Raw genomic sequence first — 22,165 nt, 5'->3', positions numbered from 1 at the left:
TAAAATTTTGATACAAGGAGCAGCTATGGAGAAATCCAGAGTAAGACCTCCTTCTGGTAGGCACTATGTAGTCATGAACTAGTGGTCGCTTGTTACTGAGGATCCAAATAACCGCACGCATTCCTTCTCATAAACCTTGCTATGACATTGTCATATTCTGATGACATCTCATCAAAACCATTCATCTTGTGCTGTAAATACACTCAACAAATTAATGCATTGCAAGACATCAATGTCTCGTTACCTAATTGACAGCCTTCTGTGTTAAGGGGAAGTCATTATAGATACAAACTTCTGTTACTTCTCCTGGCAAAAGTCACAATCCATCGGGTGTTTCAGGGACTGGGGACCTTTCTGCTTTTGGAGTTTCTACAGACCTATGTATGGTCAGTTCTTCAGAAGTTCATATGATATTTACATTTTACCTAATAGTAACCAACTGCAATAAAATGCTTTTCTAGGGTGGAAAATTATCCCAAAGACTAAGTCTCTGTAAATTAATCTAGTTGATCAAAACAGAACTGCCAAGTTCTGTATTCTGGTTTGGAATATTAAACTTGCATTCCAAATAAAAAAGGCAGACCACAAATAGTCTTTCTGAATTTCTAGAAAAGTAGGGCTAATTTCTTGCATGCTTTATAATTTTAGAAAGTGGACTAAACAATCTGCTAGGATACTGTTCTAATGCTGCATGTTTGTCTAAATAGGTAATTATATCCATCTGATGTTATTGTCTTTAAAATTTTTCTGTCCTTTTATCTTCTAAGCCTTTTTTTAAAAGAAATTATTAAATAAGGAAATGAACTTGGACCATATGTATGATGCAAGCTAATTTAAATGGTAATGCTTTAATATAAAGAAGTGAAATCTGAGGCTTACGTAGCTTAAGGAGACACTTTCTTTTCCTTACCATCATTTGTGCTTCAGTCAATTCACTTTTTCAGATATATACAGTAGTAGTGGTAGTAGTAGTAGTAATTGTAATTAGGTCTTTTGAGAATTTCTTGACTTATTTTATCTACTAGAGCAGAACCTTGAAGAATTCAGTGGCATAAAGATTCTTGCTTAGGGATTTAATTTTTTCCAGACACTTGAGGAAGGCCTGGGGCAAGCATTGAAAGTTCACAGTACAGTATTTTTTTTTTTCTATAAGGAAAAAAATAGCAAAAAGAATTAAGATTTTTCTGCAACATTTTGATGCTTCTGAGAAGTTTCCCAAAAGGAAGAATACACTGAAACTCATTTAATCTGTGGAATTTACTGTAAAAAGTCATAATTACTGATAAGAATTCAGGAGCAATCAGAAAAGACTGATGATATGCAACATCTCTAAATATTCTCTAGAGCTTGCATATTTATTAAATTTGTCCACTATTCTAATGGCTTCATGCTTTCTCTAAGTGGTACCATTAACTTTTTTTTAGTATTTTGGTAAATGACAAGTCCAGATATTTTTGAAATATTGATGACTCATTTCTTCTTGTTTGTCTTCTCCTATGTTATTGCTAATGCCTGTCTATTGATCGAGCTTGTTTCTTCTGCTACTAGCAATCTTAACTTAGAAGTTCAGAAGTTCTTCAGATTGCTGCTTCTGTTTTTCTTGCTAACATTTCTGGCGTGAACATTGATAATGACAAGACAAACCATAGGATCATAAGGTAGTTTAGGTTGGAGGGACACACTAAGAGAGTCATTGAGTTCAGCATCCTAATCGAAGCAGGGCTAGTGTAGAAGTTAGTTCAAGCTTCATGGGACCTTGTCCAACTGAATTTTGGGTATCTCCTTGAATGAAGGCACCATGACTGTGGGAAACTGTATTGAAGGCTTTGCTAAAGTCAAAGTAAACAACGTCCATTGCCTTCCCCTCATCTACAAGAGCTAGTCATCCCATTAGAGAAGGCAGGCAGGCTGGTCAGACACAATTTACCCTTGATAAGTCCAACATGGCTGTTACCAGTCACCTTCTTGTCCTTCATGTACCTGGAAATGGTTTCCAGAAGGAATTGCTCTGTGATCTTCCTGAAAACAGAAGTGATGGCTGAGTAGTGTGTGTAGTTCACCAAGCTTTCCTCACTCTTTTGAAGAGGAGCATATTATTTGTCTTTTCCAGGCATTGGAGATGCCCCTTGAGTCCCACAGCTTTTTGATGAAATAGAGGCCTTGCCTGTGAGACAGTGATGGCAGAGGTTCAGACGCAGGTGGCACAGAGTACCTCAGCCTCTTCTTTGAAGTTAGGTTCCATGCTCCGTTTGGCAGCAGACATACCTTTTCCTTAATCTTCCTTTGTCTGTCCTTGTAGCTATAACAGCCCTTCTCGATTGCTTTTCACATCCCTTGCCAGTTTTATCTCCATCGGAGCTTTGGCTTTCTTAATTACTTCCCTCCTTGGGCAGTATTCCTCCTGGATAGTAGAGCTGTCCTTCTACTTCTCTTATGTTTCTGTTTTGTGTCAGAGCTCCATCAGGAGTTCCCTGTTCCTCCAGGCTGGCCCCTACCCCCCTCCTCAGCCTCCTGCACGGCCGGACGGGTGATTTTTGTGCTTTGAGAAGGTTTTCCTTGAAGGTCAATTGCCAACAATGGATGCTTTACAGCATGTTTTAATTGATACTGCAGTGTACATAGTTTGTGATAATTGGCCTTTGTGAGCAGTTAGAATTTAACACAACCCTTCGGAAAATAGTGACTTGTCTTCTATTACCTTTGTATAACAGCTATTACCTGCATTTCCCTTTGCTTAACCTGTGATTCTGCATGTTCCTCTATGCAAAAGCGAGAATACTGTCTGACAGTTTTTCTTTCTTTCTTTTGCAACTAAAGATAAGAACAGCTTATGTTATAGTCATGCAGTGGAATATATATGAAAGTTTTTAAAAATGAATCTGAAATAATTAAATCAGAAATATATTCTGAATGGCACATCCCCAGGTCACAGAGGAAATTCTCTGTGTGTTTGTATGTGTATGTATACACATATATATATATATATATATATATATAAGTACATTTGGAGCTTGATATGTGTTTGTCTTGTAATGCTTATCAAGCTATTCTAATGTTAAGAAAACAATTGGTCTTTTGAAAACTCATGTTAAAGACTTTTGATGATCATTAGAGAAGTGCCATGTATCTAATGGAAAATAATGCCCATTTTTTTGTTACTTGAAATTAAAAATATATGCGTGCATCATCTTTTCTAATTGCTTGCCTTTTGCAAGTTGGACAGGAATGGTATTTCATAAGTGCATCTTCACACGGTCTAAGCATTCAGAAGTTGTTAGGCTGAATGACAAGATGTAGAGTAAGTGAGAAAAAAAAAAATTCTGGAACAGTCAATGTTGCTTTTTCATCTTTCATTTTTCTGATCAAAGTGTATCAGCAATACAGTGATATTCCTTTGGGTCCAGTAGTTTCTCTTCAAGTTATTTTCCAACCAAATTTTCCATATTAAATAAGTTGTTATTCTGTTATCCCTAAACAACAGGAGGAAAAGAAATTACAAGTAGGCAGTGTGGGCTGGTAGAGCAGCTGGCCTTTCTGAGTTCCGTTGTGCGACATGATTGCCGTTGGAACACTTTCTATACTTTTCCCAGCAATAGACAATTACCCCAGCAATTGACTTATTTCTGGACATTTTGTTGTTTGTGGTTTTATGTCTTTAAAACTGTCCAGATACAAACTTTCCAGTCAAGCACCAAATTAATTTTTTGCACTTAGTTTTTATCAACATCTTTTTACCTTACTGTGAGAGAGAGTAAGTGAGTTTGGGGCTGTTCCGTGTTATTAGGAGGAGAAAAAAGCACTGCATAGTTAGGCGTTCACAGTCTAAGTGCCACCATTAAAACTGCCCATCATATGATTGCAAATAGACTTACAGCACCGCTGACCAGTCATCTAACCAAACAGTGCTTGTGAGCCATTTAAATTCATTGAGCTACTGGTAGTGAAGCAACCTAGAGATGCAGACAGAAGAGACAGAGTTGGTTTACTTATTATTCTGTATCTGCTCCCATTTGATCCCCAGCCTTCTCTAACCATTTGTGCAGGAAACATAATGAGAGCCAAGGGTGTAGGGAGACAACGAAATAAAGTTTGCATCATGTTACCCCTCCTCTCTCTTGCAGGTGTCTCTCTCTTAGTTAGGCATCTTGTCCCTCATGGTCCCCTCATGGCTGTACTGCTCTTTGCTCAGTCTTTTTTTGTCCTAAGATTAGGCAGAATATTTAAACCTTTGAAGTGAGTTTTTAACTAGATTTTTCCTGGTATTTCTGTTACCTCTGTCTATGTTTACTTCTTTGATTTTGTGCTTAAGTATGTCTTGATAACATCCCTGTATTCAAGGCATATCACAAGAAATAAGTAAAGCACTTCAGCATGACTGCAAATGGAACATGATTCAAAATCAAGTCTGGAATTAAAAAAAAAAAGTGCATGTATTTATTCTTCTCTTGGAGCTGATGATTACAGAGAAATTGAATCACAAGTAGCAATAAGGTTTTTTGAATGTTTGTTTTTGTCTTTGCAGTTAAAATAGTAGATCCACTGAATAATAATGTCTTCTATATTTAGCACTATTTTGAAGAAGATATTTTTTTAGATTTTATTGATTTAGTCCTTTCTTCCATTGAAAGTAAACAAAAAATTCCATTGTCCTTGAGGACAATTGCGACCTGATAAGTTTGGGGTTGATATAGTTTCAGGCTCTTATCAAATAATGATTAATTAGTTGCCTGAAGCAAGATGCCAGTTTGTTCTTTTTTGTTTTGGTTCTTCACTTTAACCTGCTGTCTCACAGAGTTTATATCAAATGATCTGAAGTATTTTTAATCTGTCACTTCCTGAATGCTTGTTTCTGTTGGTGCTAGAGTATTTAAAAATATCCGCCAGTTCTCATGCCTCCATTTGCAAATGGACCCTTTTAATCCGATTGTGTGCTTTGCAGAAGTTGTATGAAATATATACTTCAGCATTAAATAGGAAATGTTCTTTTTTCTTACACAGTTCTTAAATGTTTCAGATTTTGTTTGCTCTGTGGGCTGCCCCTTTAATGCAGATAGTCTTAAAGGTGAATTTTGAGTCTAAAAAACTGATGTTGTAATAATGCCTATAAGAATAGTTGGGTAAAATTTGAAGCAGTCACAGGTATTTACGGGCATCGTTGTTATGAACTGCAGAGATTTTTCCTTCAGTGAAGTTATATATATATTTTTTTTTTTCTAATATCTTGTAGGCAGTTTTCTCAGTGGTGACTGCTTCCCTCATATTTGTATAAATGCCGCTCTTTGAATACGGAATTACATCTTTAAATTACATTATGAATGTACTTAGGGGAAAAGGGTTGTATTCTGGTATAAGTAAATATTAAAGCAGGTGTGAGTAACTCCTCAACAGGCAGTGGGAGAGATGGGTTCTTGTAAAAGACCGATGAAATACACTGCCCTTGTGTCTCGCCACTGACTACTGATTGATGATGACTGCCTGGCTGGGATCTGTTACAGTAACCCTCTAATACAAGATCCAGAAAGTGAAAGTCTCCCCAAAATTATAAGATACATTAAATGATCAGTAAACTAAACACTTTCCATTGGGCTACTACTACCCTGGTCTTTCAAGATTTTATGAGGTTGATGCCCTGTACCGGACAGGAGACAAAACATCTGTTATGTTGCCTTCGTAAGAAAAAACTTTCACCACAGTGGATTCAGCATCTTGAGTATAAACGTACCTGTAAGACCTTCTCTTTCCAATATTTGCTTGTTTGTAACTTGCTTCAAAGTAAATTTCAAGCTCTGTGACTTGGGAATGTTTTTTTTCTTGTGGCTTTTTTGAAATTTCCCTTGGATACACCAAGTCATTGGCTACAATAATACAAATCAATGAATATACAATACATAAATTAATACATAATAAACATATGATTTACTATGAAATGCAATACAGAGTCAAGCTAAATTCCCAGCTTTCAGACTCATAAATTGAGTTTGTAATTCAGGAGTGGTTTAAAAGAAAGGCTGTATTTATCCGTTGTTCTCCCCGGTTATTTGTCTGGGAATACGGTTTCTCCCTCCTGCCTAAAAAGTAACAGTTCTTTAATGCGGTCTGAAAGATAACAGTTTCTAGCTAGCAGGAAGCTATGAAAAAATAAAGAATAATGAGCAAGAAGTATTTTCTCCAGTGAAATTTCCCAAGAGGTAATATCAAAAGTGAAACGTTGTCCTTATTAACAGGCAGCATATAGCAAACCCTTCCTCCCCCCTGCCCCAAAAACGCACACAAAGACCCTTTTGTAAGCTCTCTAAATTCTCATCTGAGTGTATATGTACATCCAGCTAGCGCTGAGGAGAGTTATTTTCATGATATTGATCAAATCAGGAATTAGGTGTAGGCTAGGAAAGTTTATAACTCATGGAATCAGAAGGAAAAGAATTCACAGAGGAGCGGTAACTCATCAACTTTATTAACAAGCTGTTAGTATTGCTCGATAAGTAGCAACTGTGTTCATGATATAAAAGGTAAGGATGACATTTCTCTAAAAGAAATTAAACTGAATTACAATACACTGCATTTGTAAGCACTTAAAGGTAGGCAGGCGTAGACATAACAGGCGGCATAGATGGGGTTGGGATTTGTTTCCAACAAGTCTCACTTGTTTCTGTGGCGACGTGATTGCCCTTGCAGGTGGGGTAAAAGCAACAAATGTCATATTTCACGGATGCCTTTAGTTCAGCAATATTTTCAGAAGTAATACAAGAAAATGTGGTCTAGAGGAAACTGAAATTAACTTCCCTAATCTTGGAAAGGAGCAGGATTAAAACTTTTCTTTAGAATTTTCCGTTTCATGGTTTTAAAGAGACTCTCCATGCAGTGCTGATGGCAGTGAGTCCAGCTGAGTAATCGCATTATTCCCAGGCATTATCTTGGGATTTTAAAATATTTAAATGAGTATTTTGAATCCTCGTTCCACTCTGGAAACGGGTACTAGTTTGGGAGTTGCACTATTGCGATACTTAAGATGTGAATTTAACCGAAATGTTTAAAACCTCTGGTAAACCAGTGGACTTCATTACCTGATCCAAGTGACTCTTTGGCAAGAGTCTAAGTCTAAGAGACCCTTCCACAGAAGATGCTTACAGGCTACAGGTGCTTATATCTGCACCTAACATTTTTCTAAAAAGCAGTCATGAGTTAAAAGGAATCTGACTCCTCTCTAAAATCTCTATAAGTGTGTTTCATATAGTCTTAGCCTCATCATTCTGTTTGTTCATATATGATTTTAAGATAATTTGATAATTTGAATCCATGTTTGTCTTAATTGTGATTTCAGATTGATCACTGCATTATTGCATCTTCAATTAGCTTGCTGATGTTGTAGTCAATTATAGCTCATTCCCTTCCTTAAGTTCATATTTGCTTGCTTATCACGTTTAGGAAAAGCAAGCTAATATAATATGAAGCGTGAAGTAGAAGGTGTAAGGAACCTCAAGAAAAAAAAATGCAGATGAATAAATGTACCCCTGCAATGTTGGGGGTTTTTTTTCACATTTATCATTTCTTTGGAGTGTCATGCCACACAACCTGTAGATAGCTTTCTTCTGCTAGTCCATCAGCCCCGTCTTGAAGGAAGCATGCCAAATGTTTCAAACCTAGGCAGTCTTATTTTATTATTTAAGTACTTTATATCGGTATGCACTGCATTGTGTGCAATTCTCACAGCCTCTATTAAAATTTGTCAAGAATTTCTAGCCAGAAACTTTGAAACAACATAGTCGAGGTCCTGATGTTTAAAAAAAAAAAATTTAAAAAAATCACTTTTTCTACTGGATTTAGGCTTTTGTAAGAACAGATTTTACAGATTTACTTTAGAAAGAGTGAATTTTTGTTACACAATTTTAAGGGTTGTGCTTGTGTGGTGATGCAAGGCTTCACATGCTGACCTATTGATTTGTCTTCTTCATCCAGAAAGATCACTTTTTGAACAAAAGAATTCATCTGCTGTAGGCAGATGCTGATGGTTTCTCTGCTTGGACTGTACTGAAAATGGCTCACATTTCTTTTTCTGGGATTTTTTTTTTTTTTTTTTTAATTACAATAATACACTTTTGTTAGTGTGTAAGTGCATACTTCAGCTCTGTCTCTTTCAGGAATAACCTGAATTAGACATGCATGTTTATTCTGGTATCCAAATATTGATTTAAAGGAGTCCGACATCTGTCCACTTCAGGGCTATTTAGTAATTATTCAAACATGTACTATTAAGTAATTAAGATATACAAATAGTTTTTCATTGGTAGCCTTAAATTTGATTCAGTAAACACTGAAAACCTCTTCTACCTTACGCTGCTAGACAGGTTTAAGTGTTTTTGCAACACACCTGATAAACCACAGCAAAACCCTTCTCCCTACCTGAATATAGAACAGCAGTTACACTTGCCAAAAATCTTAATCTGTAATGGTATGCCAAAGACATTTCGTGTCAGAGGTAATGGCCCTGATGCGTGAACCGTGGGGCAGTATCTGAAACATAATCTTTTCTGCTTACTGTTTCATGCCCACCCATCAGGAAATGCAATTTGTCTGCTCTTGTTTAATACCAGCTCATTGCATCTCTTTTCCATTATTTTCATAAGCACAACAATGTATTTGAATATGTTATCCTCCAAGGAATGCTCCTGAAAGATCTTTCTTTCACATGTAAACTGATTGCTCAATCTGCTGTATTTTAATTCTCTCTATTTCTCTAGATTAACTCGGTTAAAAAAAAAAAAGAAAATTTTTTTTTTGTAGGGTGGTTTGTTTTTTTTTTTTGAGCTTCACATATTTTGCAGTTGCAAGGCAAATTTAGGGAAGGCCTGAGGGATCACAGGCAGCCTTCATTATTGGTGCATGGCTGCTTTGTAGCCAACTGCATCTTTAATATCCAAGGAGATTTGTGCATTACAGTTTGTTTTCTTTCTTCTTGTTTTTAATAATTTACCTCTGAGAGTCTATTTACAACCATGCTGGTGTGTGAATATCTGTTTGTCTGTCAAAACTTAAGATATGTACAGAATGTAAGAGATACATTAATTTTTTATTTGCTTCTTAAGGAAGCCAAGCTATAAACTGGCAGTCCTGAGTACAAGAGCCTTACTTCAGTGAATCCTAATAAACACAAGGGGGAACATCAAGCTACATGCCCCTTCAGCTGGCTCCCCTAATAAGAGTTAATATTCCTTGCTGAATCTCTGCTAGGAAAGACAATAATTTGGTTTTGTCTTCATAAAAAAAAAAAAAAAAGCCCCACTCAGACTTTCTCTAACTTTTAATGTGCAGTTGAATTAGCAAAACTGCATGCTGTTGTGCACCAACCAAAAATACAGAGGGTCATGAATAGCCCGTCAAAAAAAGAGGTTGTATGCATTAAAATATTTGTCTGTTGAGATTCACTTAACAATTATTTCAGTTTTTGCATGCACTTACATGTTTTGAATAGATGAATACTTTTCAAAATGTTTTCCAAAGCTGTTGGGAAGGCTGTGGATTGCTTCTCCCTTTGTGACCTTTGTCTGAATATGTAACTGCTATATTAGTTTGTTTTTATCCCTTAATTAGGGAATAAATACAGTTGTGTAGTATATACCTATGAACACTAGTATGTACTCTGTCACTGTTGAGCTACATCACAGTAACAAAACAGCTGATTTTTTTTTTTTAACCTCTTTCAAAAGCAATGCCAATTATAGAGCTATTATTTTCAGTATTCAAACTGATCTCTACCTTTTAGTGATTAGGTCATTTAGCCTGCAAACCTACACAGAAAGGATATCACTGGCATTCTTAAAAATAACCTGATAACCCAAAATAGCACTGTTCTGTATTGAAAGAAGTCCACTGAAACTCAGGAGCTTGGAAGAGAATATGTATAGAGGAGTATAAAAGTATGCCAAAGAGAAGAGAGGTGAAAGCATGAGATGATGTCCAGATTTCTTTTAACTTAAGCCTTAACTTTAGATTGGTGGTGCTCAAATATCCCTGTGGTAGTAGAATCGTGTCACCTTTGTATTAGAAGTTGTTAGGCTCATCCACGGTCTGGAAGTCTAGAAAGTGAGGAAATAGTAAATAATGAAGTAATTGAAGCAACATGAGAGAGAAGAATAACCCTTTGCAGTAAAACTGTAGAAAAAGAAACTTAAAGGATTGGTGGTATAATTCAGGCAGAGCAAATGCTGTAGAAACCACTATACACCTGAGTCAAAATCCTCTTTACCTTTATTTACAGTTATCTTCAATCAGCTTTGAAAAACTATGATCAAATTTGTTAGCAATATCAATTCAAATATAAAGTATGGTTATACATAGAGGCGAATATATATGTATTTCGTTTTTAGCACATAACTTGAAAACATCTGGGAGTACGTTCTTGGAAATTATTTATTTCAGGCTTTCATCCAATTCTGACTAAAGGTACAGTCGTAAATGACATAACAAATATGGAACGGTTAAGAGTCAGACTGCCTGATGGAGAGTAATAACAAACAAGTACATTCCAGGAGGTTTGCTTCTGAGATGCTTTATGAAGGAAAGGGATTGCGTGCACTGAACACTGGTGATGATTCAAATAGATCATCCTTGTTCTTTTTTTCACAGTACTCATTTTGAATTGGTAGATGAAAATAAGAGATGTTAAATTTCAAGGAACATGGCATAAAACTGGGTGGGTGGGTAGGAGGTTCAAGAGATTTGGGGATGGCAGGAAAGAATCCACTAAATACTAATCAGAAATACTAGAGCTGTTACCAAGCAGTTACCAGAGTGCTACAGCAAAGCTGAGAGTGGATAAGCCATGCTTTTTTCTCTAGAGTGACCCTTTTATGTTGTTATGAAAATGCTTCTGAAATTGTATGTGTGCAGCGCTGCATTGCACTGTTCGTTCTGAAATGGCCAATCTAGGGACCACGAGCCCCAGAGGCGCGATGGTGGGATGTCCTGCTAGGGTTTCTCTCTCCTGCCTTACAGAGTGCCCGCTTTGACCACCACAGAAAGCACCGGGTGTTAAATGTCCCTTTGCTGCAACCCTTAGCTGTTGTAGCAACAGGCTGTTCCAAAAATGCTCTGGTATTTCAGGTTAGCACTTAATGGATTTTTACTTGCTGTCCCCAATTCTTCCTTTATAGTCTCTGGAAAGAGACTGTATGTGAAGATACTCTAAAAGCACTTATATTCTGGAAGAAAATAGAATACTAGGAAATGTTCATTTTGAAGAAATAATGGACAGGCCCATCTGACCTCCTTGTGCTTTCCTGTGCTGCATGTGTTGGAATGGTGGGGGTTGTTTATTTTTGTTTGTACGTAGATATGCATGCATATGAAGGAATGGGTAAATGAAAATAGGCGCTCCCACACACAGCTATCGGTGTTTTATTATCTTACTGGTTTTCAGGAAGATTAAAACTTTATTTTGAATGACTTTTGTTTGAATCATCATTGGTAGCCAGCATATTTTATGAACAGCAATCTCTATTTTCATATAGTCTCCCTGCAGCTAGGATTTGTAGAGTCTGGCTCAGAGTGAATTTCCAGATACAATAACTTTAGAGCTTGTTTAGATCAGTCTGTTGTAGTCTTCCTGTTAGAAAATGTGACAGAATCTATGATCTAATCATAGTATGTCAATGGCTAGTGGGCTACTAGTTCAGCCATGACATTTCTTATTTGCTTTCTCCCATAAGATTGTGGGCATTTACTTTCATTACCGCCTGTGAAGTTGCGGTAAAATGAAATCTCTGTCAAGTGTGATTGAATGTGCAGAGACAGAACTGTCCAAAAACAAAAAGGATAAAACATTGATTTTCTCCTTTAATTCTCTTTTCTCTTTTCTGAAAGAAAAGGTGTTTCTCAGGGTGATCGGTTATGTGATGGTACAGCAAATGCAGTTCTTGGTCCAATTTTCAAGTGCATCCACAAGTAACATCACTGGTAACTGTGGTACCCAGCATCTCTGCAAAGCGGTATCGGTCATTACAGAAGGGGCTGTCTGTAGTATTTTACCTCACTGAACTCCGAAATGGCATATGCACACTGAAATATGCTGTCCCTTGCTTGAATGAATATTCTGTATTTGGAGGCATTTGGGAGTCTTGGATTACCAAATACTGCTATAATTTATATAAATCTTAATACGTAAAGGTGATTTAGGTAGGATTTTCTTTTGGAAGTGACAGTCGTTATCCATAGTTTCTTCCTAGCATGTGCACAGTAAGGTGAACAGTCATCTTCACTTATGAACATTTGAAATATCATTTTTGAGGAATATATTGAACTGTGTAATAGGAGTCTGCCCCCACTTTCTTAAGGAAATTTTTGTTGTGGAATAATAACTGATATATTGTCTTGGATATTTACGAAGACATCCACAAAGAAATCTTCGTTGTGAACATACGTGATTTTCCTAGTTTTTAAGGCCTGATTTAATTGTGTAGAAAATAAAGTAAATGTTGACATGAAAACCATTTCTCTTATGCCCTGTGCTTAATAAGCATTGACCGTTTGGCTTTTTAAGCTGAAATGTCATTAATGAGCATGTGCTGTGTTAATTCTGGACATTTTTGGATGCGGTATCTTCTTTACTGTTATTACTCCCCAACATCACCTGAAGCCCAGACCTACAGTACTTGTAGGTAGAGGATGTTGGTATACTGTGAGTTGGAGAGGAAAGGGAGCAATAAATTTGTAGCTGTTGTGAATATAAATAAGAAAATTATCCCTAACATTTATCATGTCTGTCTGTGACATTAGGTGACATTCCATCATGATGGATTTCAGTGAATTTCTTCATGATAAATGAATCTTAGGAAAGGCGAAACTAAGGAGAAATTTAGGATCTTGGGGAACAGCTTAAGGGAATTAAAATATTTCTCCTCCTTGAGAGATCAAGCAATGTAATAGGAGTTAGGAAAGTATTTGTGCGAAGAAGTGGTGAGTAAGTGTAATGGGTTTCTGGGCCCGGGTGCTGGGTGTGGGGCTGCAGGGGCCTCCTTTGTGAGGAGAGGCCGGGGTTGCCCCATGCTGGACATGGCCGCTTCCAGGTGCGCAGGACAGCGCTGCAGCAGCCCCACCACAGGGCACGGCCGAGCCCAGCAGTGAAGCTGGTGGTGCCTGTGTAAAAACCTATTTAAGAAAGGGCAAAATGCTGCATGGCAGTGAGGATTGAGGGGGGAAAGTGTGAGAAACAACCCTGCAGGCATCAGGGGCAGGGTGGTCCTGAAGGACTGTGCCTCTGGGGGAGCAGGGTGATCCTGAAGGGCTGTGCCTGGGGGAGCAGGGTGATCCTGAAGGGCTGTAGCCTGGGGGAGCGGGGTGATCCTGAAGGGCTGTGCCTCTGGGGGAGCAGGGTGATCCTGAAGGGCTGTAGCCTGGGGGAGCAGGGTGATCCTGAAGGGCTGTAGCCTGCGGGAGCAGGGTGATCCTGAAGGGCTGTAGCCTGCGGGAGCAGGGTGAGTTAGCCTGCGGGAGCGGGGTGGTCCTGAAGGCCTGTAGCCTGGGGGAGCAGGGTGATCCTGAAGGGCTGTGCGCCTGGGGGAGCAGGGTGATCCTGAAGGGCTGTGCCTCTGGGGGAGCAGGGTGATCCTGAAGGGCTGTGCCTGGGGGAGCAGGGTGATCCTGAAGGGCTGTGCCTGGGGGAGCAGGGTGATCCTGAAGGGCTGTGCGCCTGGGGGAGCAGGGTGATCCTGAAGGGCTGTGCCTCTGGGGGAGCAGGGTGATCCTGAAGGGCTGTGCCTGGGGGAGCAGGGTGATCCTGAAGGGCTGTAGCCTGGGGGAGCGGGGTGATCCTGAAGGGCTGTAGCCTGCGGGAGCAGGGTGATCCTGAAGGGCTGTAGCCTGCAGGCAGGGCCCACACTGGAGTGGGTGAAAAGCATGAGGAGGAAGGAGTGACAGAGAGGAACTGTTCTGACCTGGTTGCAACCTCCCTGTTCCCCCCATCCCTGCTGCATTGCTCAGTGTGTGTGGGAGGACATAGAGGAGTTGGGAATGAAGGAATGAAGTTGAGCCTGAGAAGAGGGAGGGGGAAGAGGTGTTTTCTTTTTTGTCTTTGTTTCTGCCGATCCAACGCCTTTTTAATTGGCAATACAATACTTCCTCAAGTGTTTTGCCCATGACAGTAATTGGTGAGTGATCTCCCTGTCTTCTTCTCAAGATTCTCTCTTCATCTCTTCATCTTATTCTGTCCCCATCCTCTTGAGGAGGGTGAGTGAGAGGGTGGCTTAGGTGGGCATCTGCAGCCACCACAGCAAGAAATCGAGATTAGCCTCCTTTGGAAAAGGAGGGTATCTCCTAGACCAGATGGAGACAAGATTATACAAGTGGTTGGTTGCTTGGGGGTTTTTTTGGGGTTTTGTTTTTGGGGGTTTTTTGTTTGGGGGTTTGGTGGGGGTTTTTTTGTTTGGTTTTGGTTGGGTGGGTTTTTTTAATCCAGGGGTGTTCTCTTACACTTGTAGCTTGTAGTTTGGTAGTTTGTGTAACCTGTTGACTCAGAGACTTTATATTTGGAGTTTTAATCTCTAAATTCAACAGTTTTCCATTACTTTTGATGTGTTTTGTGTATTTAAGTGATCCAGACTGCTTTGGATGTTTCAACAAAAATATCTGAAGAATTGTAGCTTAAATTTTAGTAACTGAGTTTCAATTACTTGTAACTAAAGTCCATTATAGTGGGAATTTGGCTTCATGCCTGCTCATCTCTCCTAACCTTAAGATACAAGTTTAAGCTACACTTACAGTCTTAATAGAAAAAAGATACAAATATATTGCCACTGAAAAATTTGGCACTTTTTAATTCTTCATAAAAGCAAAGCTATTTCAGTTCTCATTCTTCTGATTATCTGATAATGCTAATGTGTACAAACAGTATGGTAAGTTATGTTCCCTGTAAGATAGCTGAAGATGCTTGAAGTATTTGGTGCCTTTTTCCCCCCTCCCCCCATTGGATGTAAATGCAGTATCTGTGAAAACAAGGTCATTTTTGTCATTCTTTCTAGTTTTCCTCAGTATATAGACACCCATGTTCATTTTATCTAATGCAGGAGGCGTTAAAAGAAAACTACAAAAGAAGAGAAATGGAGGAGAAAACGAAGAGAGCCAAATTGGCAAAAGAGAAGGCTGAACGAGAGAAACTGGAGCGACAGAAGAAGAAGCAGCAGTTGATTGATATGAACAAAGGTAAGGCATCGCTTCTAGTGGAGAGATTTGCTAAAAGAAAAAGAAAATAAAGAGTAACAAACTGAAGGCTATTCCTGATCAATATGAAAAATACTTGCTGTCTGTTTTGAAAGCTGGAAGAAAAGGTTAACTTTTTCAGCAAAAATTCTGTTGTGTTTTAGTCTACCTGATCCTGTAATTCCATATCTGCCACTTAATATGTATCATGTTCCTTTCAAGGTGTTTTGTTGTGAGTTATTGGCTTGTTTTCATTTGTAGCAGTTAATTGATTTTTTTTTTTTTCATATGGATTTACTTCCAAGAAGAAGTATCTTACTTGCTTTGTTGTTAATTTCATTCTGTAAACATCTCTATAATCAAGGTAGTGTGGCAATTAACATCTTTCTTTTTGGGCTTGGAGCCTCCATGTTATAATGGATGTTCTCCCAACAGTCCTATTAGGAGCTGGAAAATCTGCTTGAGCTTGGAGCCTAAGTACAGAGTGACATTTCAGCATGAAAAAAGCAATGTGTTGAGCTTGTCAGCTGTGAGAATATTGTAATTTGCATGAGGCCACCCTAAGAGGAGAGGAAAGTAAGAAAGCTGGAGGAATCGGTGGTCCCAATACTGATGCTGTGCAGGTTTCCAGGAGGTTGTAAAACACAGGCTTTATTCTTTATCTCTGAGTCCAGAAGGCAAGTAGTGGTGGTAAAACTGAACATTCTGATTGTGCAAGAGATTACTCGAGGCTGCAATTTTTTGTTCAGTTTCCATGAGTTTGTGTTAATCTGCTAATCTGACAAGGTTGTAAAACACTTGTCCTTTTTGTCCACTGAACAGGCTAACAGGTACATACTCATGGCAAAATGCTGTTTGTTTTTTGCTTATGATGAACTTCATGTAAGATGTGATGATGTATTAACTATGTGTAAGGATGATGTTGCAGTAAACCATTTAATTATGACAAACTAACTAGCATAGTGCTATGCTAGAGATTGATCGAATGGGGCAAAGTTTAGAAATAACACTGCCTTTCAAGGGCATATATATAGCATCTGTAAAGTTAATTTATAGAAGGATGAAAAATACTGGAGAATTACTAGACTAGGCAAACAGACCCACTCCAACATTTAAGAGGATGACTGTGGAGGTGAACTCAGAGCTGTGCAAAGAGAAGGTAGTGGTCAGAATTTCCATCGCTGATAACGTGGTAGTGCAGAAATATTGTCACGTAATACTTATGATGCAGTTTGGTGTCACATAGATTTAGAATGCCAGTGTTTGTGGCATATCACTAAATTTCCCACCTGGCTGGTTTGGAGGGTTTCTGCAGTGGTACCACAAATCCTGTTATTTTTGGCCTTGCTTGAAGCGGCAGTGACACTGCGTGGAATATACTGTAGTGTAAGTTTTAGTGAATAACTCTGGTGTGCAGATGAAATTTTTATATATAAACTTAAATTTCATACGACATAAAGATTCTTCTAATAATTTCAGTTTAACTATGAACAAAATGTAAAATGTAAATACAAGCTGTGTATAAATACATTTTCTATCTTTTGTGAAGTTAAGCTCATGGAGATGTCTCATTAGACTTTTCTAATCCATTCTTTCAGAATTTGACTAATCTTTCTTTAATATCTGTCACCTGGAAAAAAAAGTCCTTTGTAATATGGACAGGCACTTTTCTGTGAGTGTGGTAGGAAGAACCTGAAAATCCCATCATCGCTCTCCCCTCTACCAGTGTGCTTAAAGACACACTGAGAGAGGTTAGTTTAAACTACCACTTAAGCCAATGCTAGCTACTGTGGTTTGTAAGCTGTTGAAAAGTATGAGAAGCCCACTTAGATACTATTGTCAGTGAATTGGTCTGTGTTTAAAGGCGGTAGCTAACAGATCAAAGTTACATGCTCTTAAATTGCTTCAGCTCAGTCAGTGAGCGCATACCTGTCTACATTCATTAATTTTTTAAGCAGATGAGGAGTAGACCATGCTTAGCATTAACACCGATGCCTCTGTATACTGATAGCATTTTGCTTTTCATCATGAAAGACTTTTCCTATCAACAGAGACAACTGAAGTTTAGGTTTGCATTGTGTTTCTTTTTTACTGAAACTGCAAATACGTGAGTGAATGTGCACGACCAAATGCACCGAAACTGCCATTTGAATAGCTGTTTCTAAACCAGTGGCATGAACTTAGTTTAATATTTCTAAAGTATTTTTCCCAATCCTTAAATATATTGAAATATGCATTTCACATATTACAACTCTATTGCCATAGTAGGAGGTAGGGGGGTACCTCCATCCCCACTGGATTCCACAACATTGATATTCAATTAACTGGTTTTGCCAACCAACTTTTTTTTTTTTTCTTGATACATCTACTTCTGTATGCTCATTGCTGCTTATATAAATAGTTTGCAAATTTGTCTAAGTGAATGTGACACAGAAGACTTAGAGGAAGGAGGCAGATGTCCTCTCAAGCTGTCATTTTGACAAGGTGATTTTCACCCAAAGGGTGTTTCAACCTAGCTGTTTCAGTTATTTCTCTAGCTATATCTTCAAGAATAAAATTTTAACGCATTGCTACAGCCTTTCAGATGTGAGCAATAGGCTTCCTACATTTTCCAGCCTTTTAGTGCATGGCTCTAGAATAGGTATTTTTTGCTGTTACTTGGTTATGTAGCTACAACTTTTTTTTTTTTTTTTGCAGCCACTGGAGAATCCAGGTTAGAACTGATTACAATTAATTAAATATTACATTAATATGTGTTTCTTGGTGTAACTGAGAGAGCAGAAAACTGCACTGTGGCCAGAATAGATGACTGTCCTGTATAATTCCTAGTTACAAAGTAAATTCAGAGTTGGCAGTATTTTAAAGACCAGGCTACTCAGTTTGGCTGATAGGTGACAAAATGAACATATACCTTCTAAAATAAGAAATTACAGTAGGAACTTATCCAACATGTGCACTTCTCTTTGCCTCAAGAAAACTTCATTATATCAATGTGTATTATTTTTTGTAAATAAGCACAGTAATACATACAGAAAGGTTAAGTGGTTCTCAGTTAAATATTAAATAAGACTAAAATCTTTTGAGCCTGTGGTTTATCTTGAAGTCAGTTCTATTCAAAGTTGTTTCTTCAGTTGTAGTCAGTGGATTTGGCATTATTTGGGATAAAATTGCTGATACAAATGAGCTGTTTTGGACAGAAAAGGCTATGTAACGGCTTGAGTCAAAGGCAACTTTTGTTGCTTTCTATAAAAGCAGTAGGGTGCACAAGGCATTATGTAGTACTCAACTTACGGAACACCTCCAAATTTCTGAGAAATATTTTCAGAATGTAACACCATTTTTCCGTATTATTTATGCATCTGTTTGTTATATTTCCTGGACTAGGAAGGTACTTCTATATGCCCTTTTTCCTGGTGACGTATGGGGACATAGAAAGACCTAAATGACTTACCCACATCCCTAGAGATCCCAAATTTCCCAGGTTAACAGTCCTTTCTCTTCTTTAGCATTCACTAGCTCTATGGAAGGAGAACATTCTTTATAGCTGTTTTTCAGCAGTGTTTCCTATTTTGTGAGGGCTGTAGCAGACTGGGCTATGATACGTTTATATGTAGTCTTTCATGACTTCCATCTGATTTAACATCTGCAAAATTCTTGCAGCATTGGTTCCATGTGCATATCTGAACAAGAGAGAGAGAAAAAGAACTGAAGACAGCTTTCTAGGAGCTGAAAAGCGTATAACAGCAATTCTGATGCAAATGTTATTTAATCAGAAACAGTTTTGCTCTTCATTATATCTGATTACTATGGCAATTAAAATCACCTTTTAACTACCAGTATTAGGATAAAAGATAGAATGAGCTTCCTCAGTCCCAATTAGTATTGAATTAATTGTTTTGAAGACATATTAACATTCTCCCCTAATGCAGATGAAGATAATGGAAATGAAGCTCAGTGCTAGCGGTTGATGGATATTCCTCCTTTCCCTTCTCAAGTACTCTTATATAAGAACTCATATGCTATTTATTCAAACTGGTACGTACTAGTATCAGCAATCGTTCTGTTGTGCTTCCATGAACTGTTGTTACGCTTGCATTGAGTGTTGCAGGATACAATTCAAGGTTACTTTTGCTTCGGTTTTCTAATGATTCTGTGCTTTCCTGACGTTACCTGTTCCTTCTAGGTCCTTTAGCACAGACAGAAATCCATGCTAAGTTTATTACGAGATACATATTGCTATGTAAATGTCTTGGCCTTAATCCTTTGTATATATATATTGGCTAGTGATTGCATATGGGGTACTTGGAGTGATAAAACTTGGTGCTTATTTACATTCTACAGATTATTAGCTTATGGTGCTGGATGCCAATGAGGCAAGTGTTACAATTCCTTTGGGAAGTCATTATCTTTCATATTGATATCGATGGTCTGTTTGAATATGCTGCACTCTTCTTGAAATATAATATTCACAGAAAAAACTTAGATGGAATTTTACATTATGCTTAAACATGAGCATCTATAGAACCAGGATGAGGTTTGATTTTTCTTCTTCAGTTATGCATGAGTTGCTCAAAATTTTTTAAGATCTGTTTATGCAAGAGTTTGAAGCCATCTTGACTATGGGGATGGATGTCAAAATGACTGTAAATGTTATTAATATGGGTCAAAACCAGCTCAAGAGAAATGCAAATGGATGTAAGCATGGATGGGAAGTTAGAAAGAAATTGCTGCTTAAAATTTAATCTCACCTTTTAAAATTTTGCAATGGAAAAAAAGATTGTTTGGTTATGAATGTGGCATATGGTACCTTCCAAGTAAAATGATTTAATGAGGTAATTTGTCAGGGGAAAAGAAAAATTAGACTTTGTGAAATCTGAGGTTGGGATAAGAAAGGAAGAAGAATTGGATTCTTTTCTCTTAAAAGTAGGTTCCTTGGGGACTATTTCCTGAACAGTAACAAGTGTTAACTTTGGATAGTTGTCAATGCAAATTTAACTTTTGTTTTCCTTGGAGAAAGTATTCTTATTTCAAAAGGCGGGTTTTGTTTTTAATTTTGAAAATACCTGTAATATTCTTTATCTCAAAGTAATTGCTATGTAATGTTATATTCATATATTTTGTAGAACTTCCAGGGTTAAAAGGCATGTCTGAAATAATTAAATTAGTTGAGAAACTAACCTTTTCTTTAGAATAAGGTTTGTTCAGGAATCAGATAGCAAGGAGAATTGCATGTAGAACTCCTGTGAAATGAAGTTTATTTAACTGTAATGGCAGGGCAAGTTTGGAATTGATACATATATATATTATATATGTAGTCATCCTTAATCATTGTACTTAAAGGTAATTTAAAAGGCAATGTATACTTAAAAGGAAAAGTTCTGTAAGGGACCAGAGGACATTTATTTTAATGATAAAAGCCTATTTCCTTTCAAGTGTAGAGATCTAATTAAATTCACTTTAACTTTATGGTATTGATTTCAGTGGTTCTTTGTTAGTTGTATAATCAGATTTTCAACGTGAAATTGCTGGCCATTGGTGAGTTGTGCAATCCACTGGTAGAAGATCTAAAAAATTCTAAACATGCTGCATTTTGTCTTTTAAATGTGCTACAGAAACAAAGACTCTGCTTCTGGATTTTTATCCAGAAGAGACATTTTTGTTGAAAGCAGAAAGTAGAAATACTGTTGGTTGTTTTAGACATTGCCACATGGGCAATAAAGGTAAAAGTGCAACTTTGCAGGTCTGGAAATTTAGATTTGAAATCTAGAGAGACGTCATTCAGTGTCATATTCCGTAAGGTAAGAGACGTAATGTAGTAACACTTGTCTTGAGAGTACAGAATGTTCCATGTTACCACATAAGAGATGATTTTCAGAGAGCCATCAAAAGCCTAAAACTAAAATATTTCTTTAGACAATAAATACTGTAGTAATGAGAAACTATCAACTAAAAGGCGAAGAACTGATAGTTGGTCTGTTCCAGTATAACAAAACTGGTAACTGAATTAATGAGGAAATGTATATGCAAGGGTAGCCTCTAGACTATAAATGAGTTCTGGAACTACGTGTGGTTTCTGCTATCTTCTAGTTTTTTGTAACAACATACTCTGTAATAATTATTGAGTGAAGGTTTCTGTGGTTGCAGTAGGACTTGACTAGTCAGTAGATTCCAGGTAAATCTTGTGATATATGAGGGTCCTGTTGGAAACACCTTGGGCTGCACAATCTAAATTCTTTTAAGTTTTGATATCTGTGTTATATTCACATTCCACACTTGTCCAGTCCATCTGAAATTGGTTATTCATCCTGGAATACAATGTACATTTCAGAGCCACTTTAGAATCTGCGTAAAAAGGATTCAAAAACACGGACGATTACATTTGCCATGGCAATCTTCTGTGTACACATCCTTAGTAGGAGAAGTCCTGCAATAACATGCTTGACTTTGCAACCCCTACTGAAAAAGCTAATTCACAAAAATGGAAGTTTAATGAAGATCCTTTGAAGGATTTTTTTTTTTGGTTTTTTTGTTCAAACAGGCAGCAGTTTATTCTGAACTAATTGCTTCCCTTTTTTTGAGATTAATGTGTGATAAAAGTAAACGTACACTGATAGGGCTGTCAGGAGCTAGCCAAAAATTCTGTAAGCCATTTGACGAAAGATAATTGATTCTGTATCGTATGGGCACACAGTTGTTTTTTCTCTAAAATAAAATGTATTTTTGAGAAGTTCTCTTTCTTGCAAGCTCTGTAATAAGAAAAGGACAACTACAGAAATTTTCTTCTATAAGGTAGAAAGGCTTATATAAAGCAATTAACGTTTGAATATTTTGTTGTATGTCACAGAGAGGCTTCTTTGTTACCTATTTGACTTTGTAATTGTCATCCCAAAATAAATTTGAGATCAACATTGGTTGCTTAAGTTCTGGCACTGAAATCTGATCTTTTTTGTGACATCTATTAGTACAGTTGGCTAAA

The 22,165-nt window shown here is 37.5% G+C and overlaps 1 protein-coding gene across 3 annotated transcripts in view; it reads left to right on the top strand.

Moving 5' to 3' along the window:
- Positions 1-22,165, top strand: part of DIAPH2 (diaphanous related formin 2) — a 226,087-nt gene that overhangs the window by 127,681 nt on the left and 76,241 nt on the right. For 2 of the 3 annotated variants that reach the window (XM_035898413.1, XM_035898426.1), the window contains exon 24: positions 15,057-15,192. In XM_035898413.1, coding sequence (XP_035754306.1) covers positions 15,057-15,192 — 136 coding nt within the window. The remainder of the gene's footprint in view (positions 1-15,056; positions 15,193-22,165) is intronic. The other variant, XM_035898420.1, reaches the window with a different exon arrangement.

Source organism: Egretta garzetta, unplaced genomic scaffold (assembly GCF_000687185.1).
Source record: "Egretta garzetta isolate BGI_Z169 unplaced genomic scaffold, ASM68718v1 scaffold220, whole genome shotgun sequence".
Classification (NCBI taxonomy): Eukaryota; Metazoa; Chordata; class Aves; order Pelecaniformes; family Ardeidae; genus Egretta; species Egretta garzetta.
This window is presented reverse-complemented; position numbering and strand designations above follow the sequence as displayed.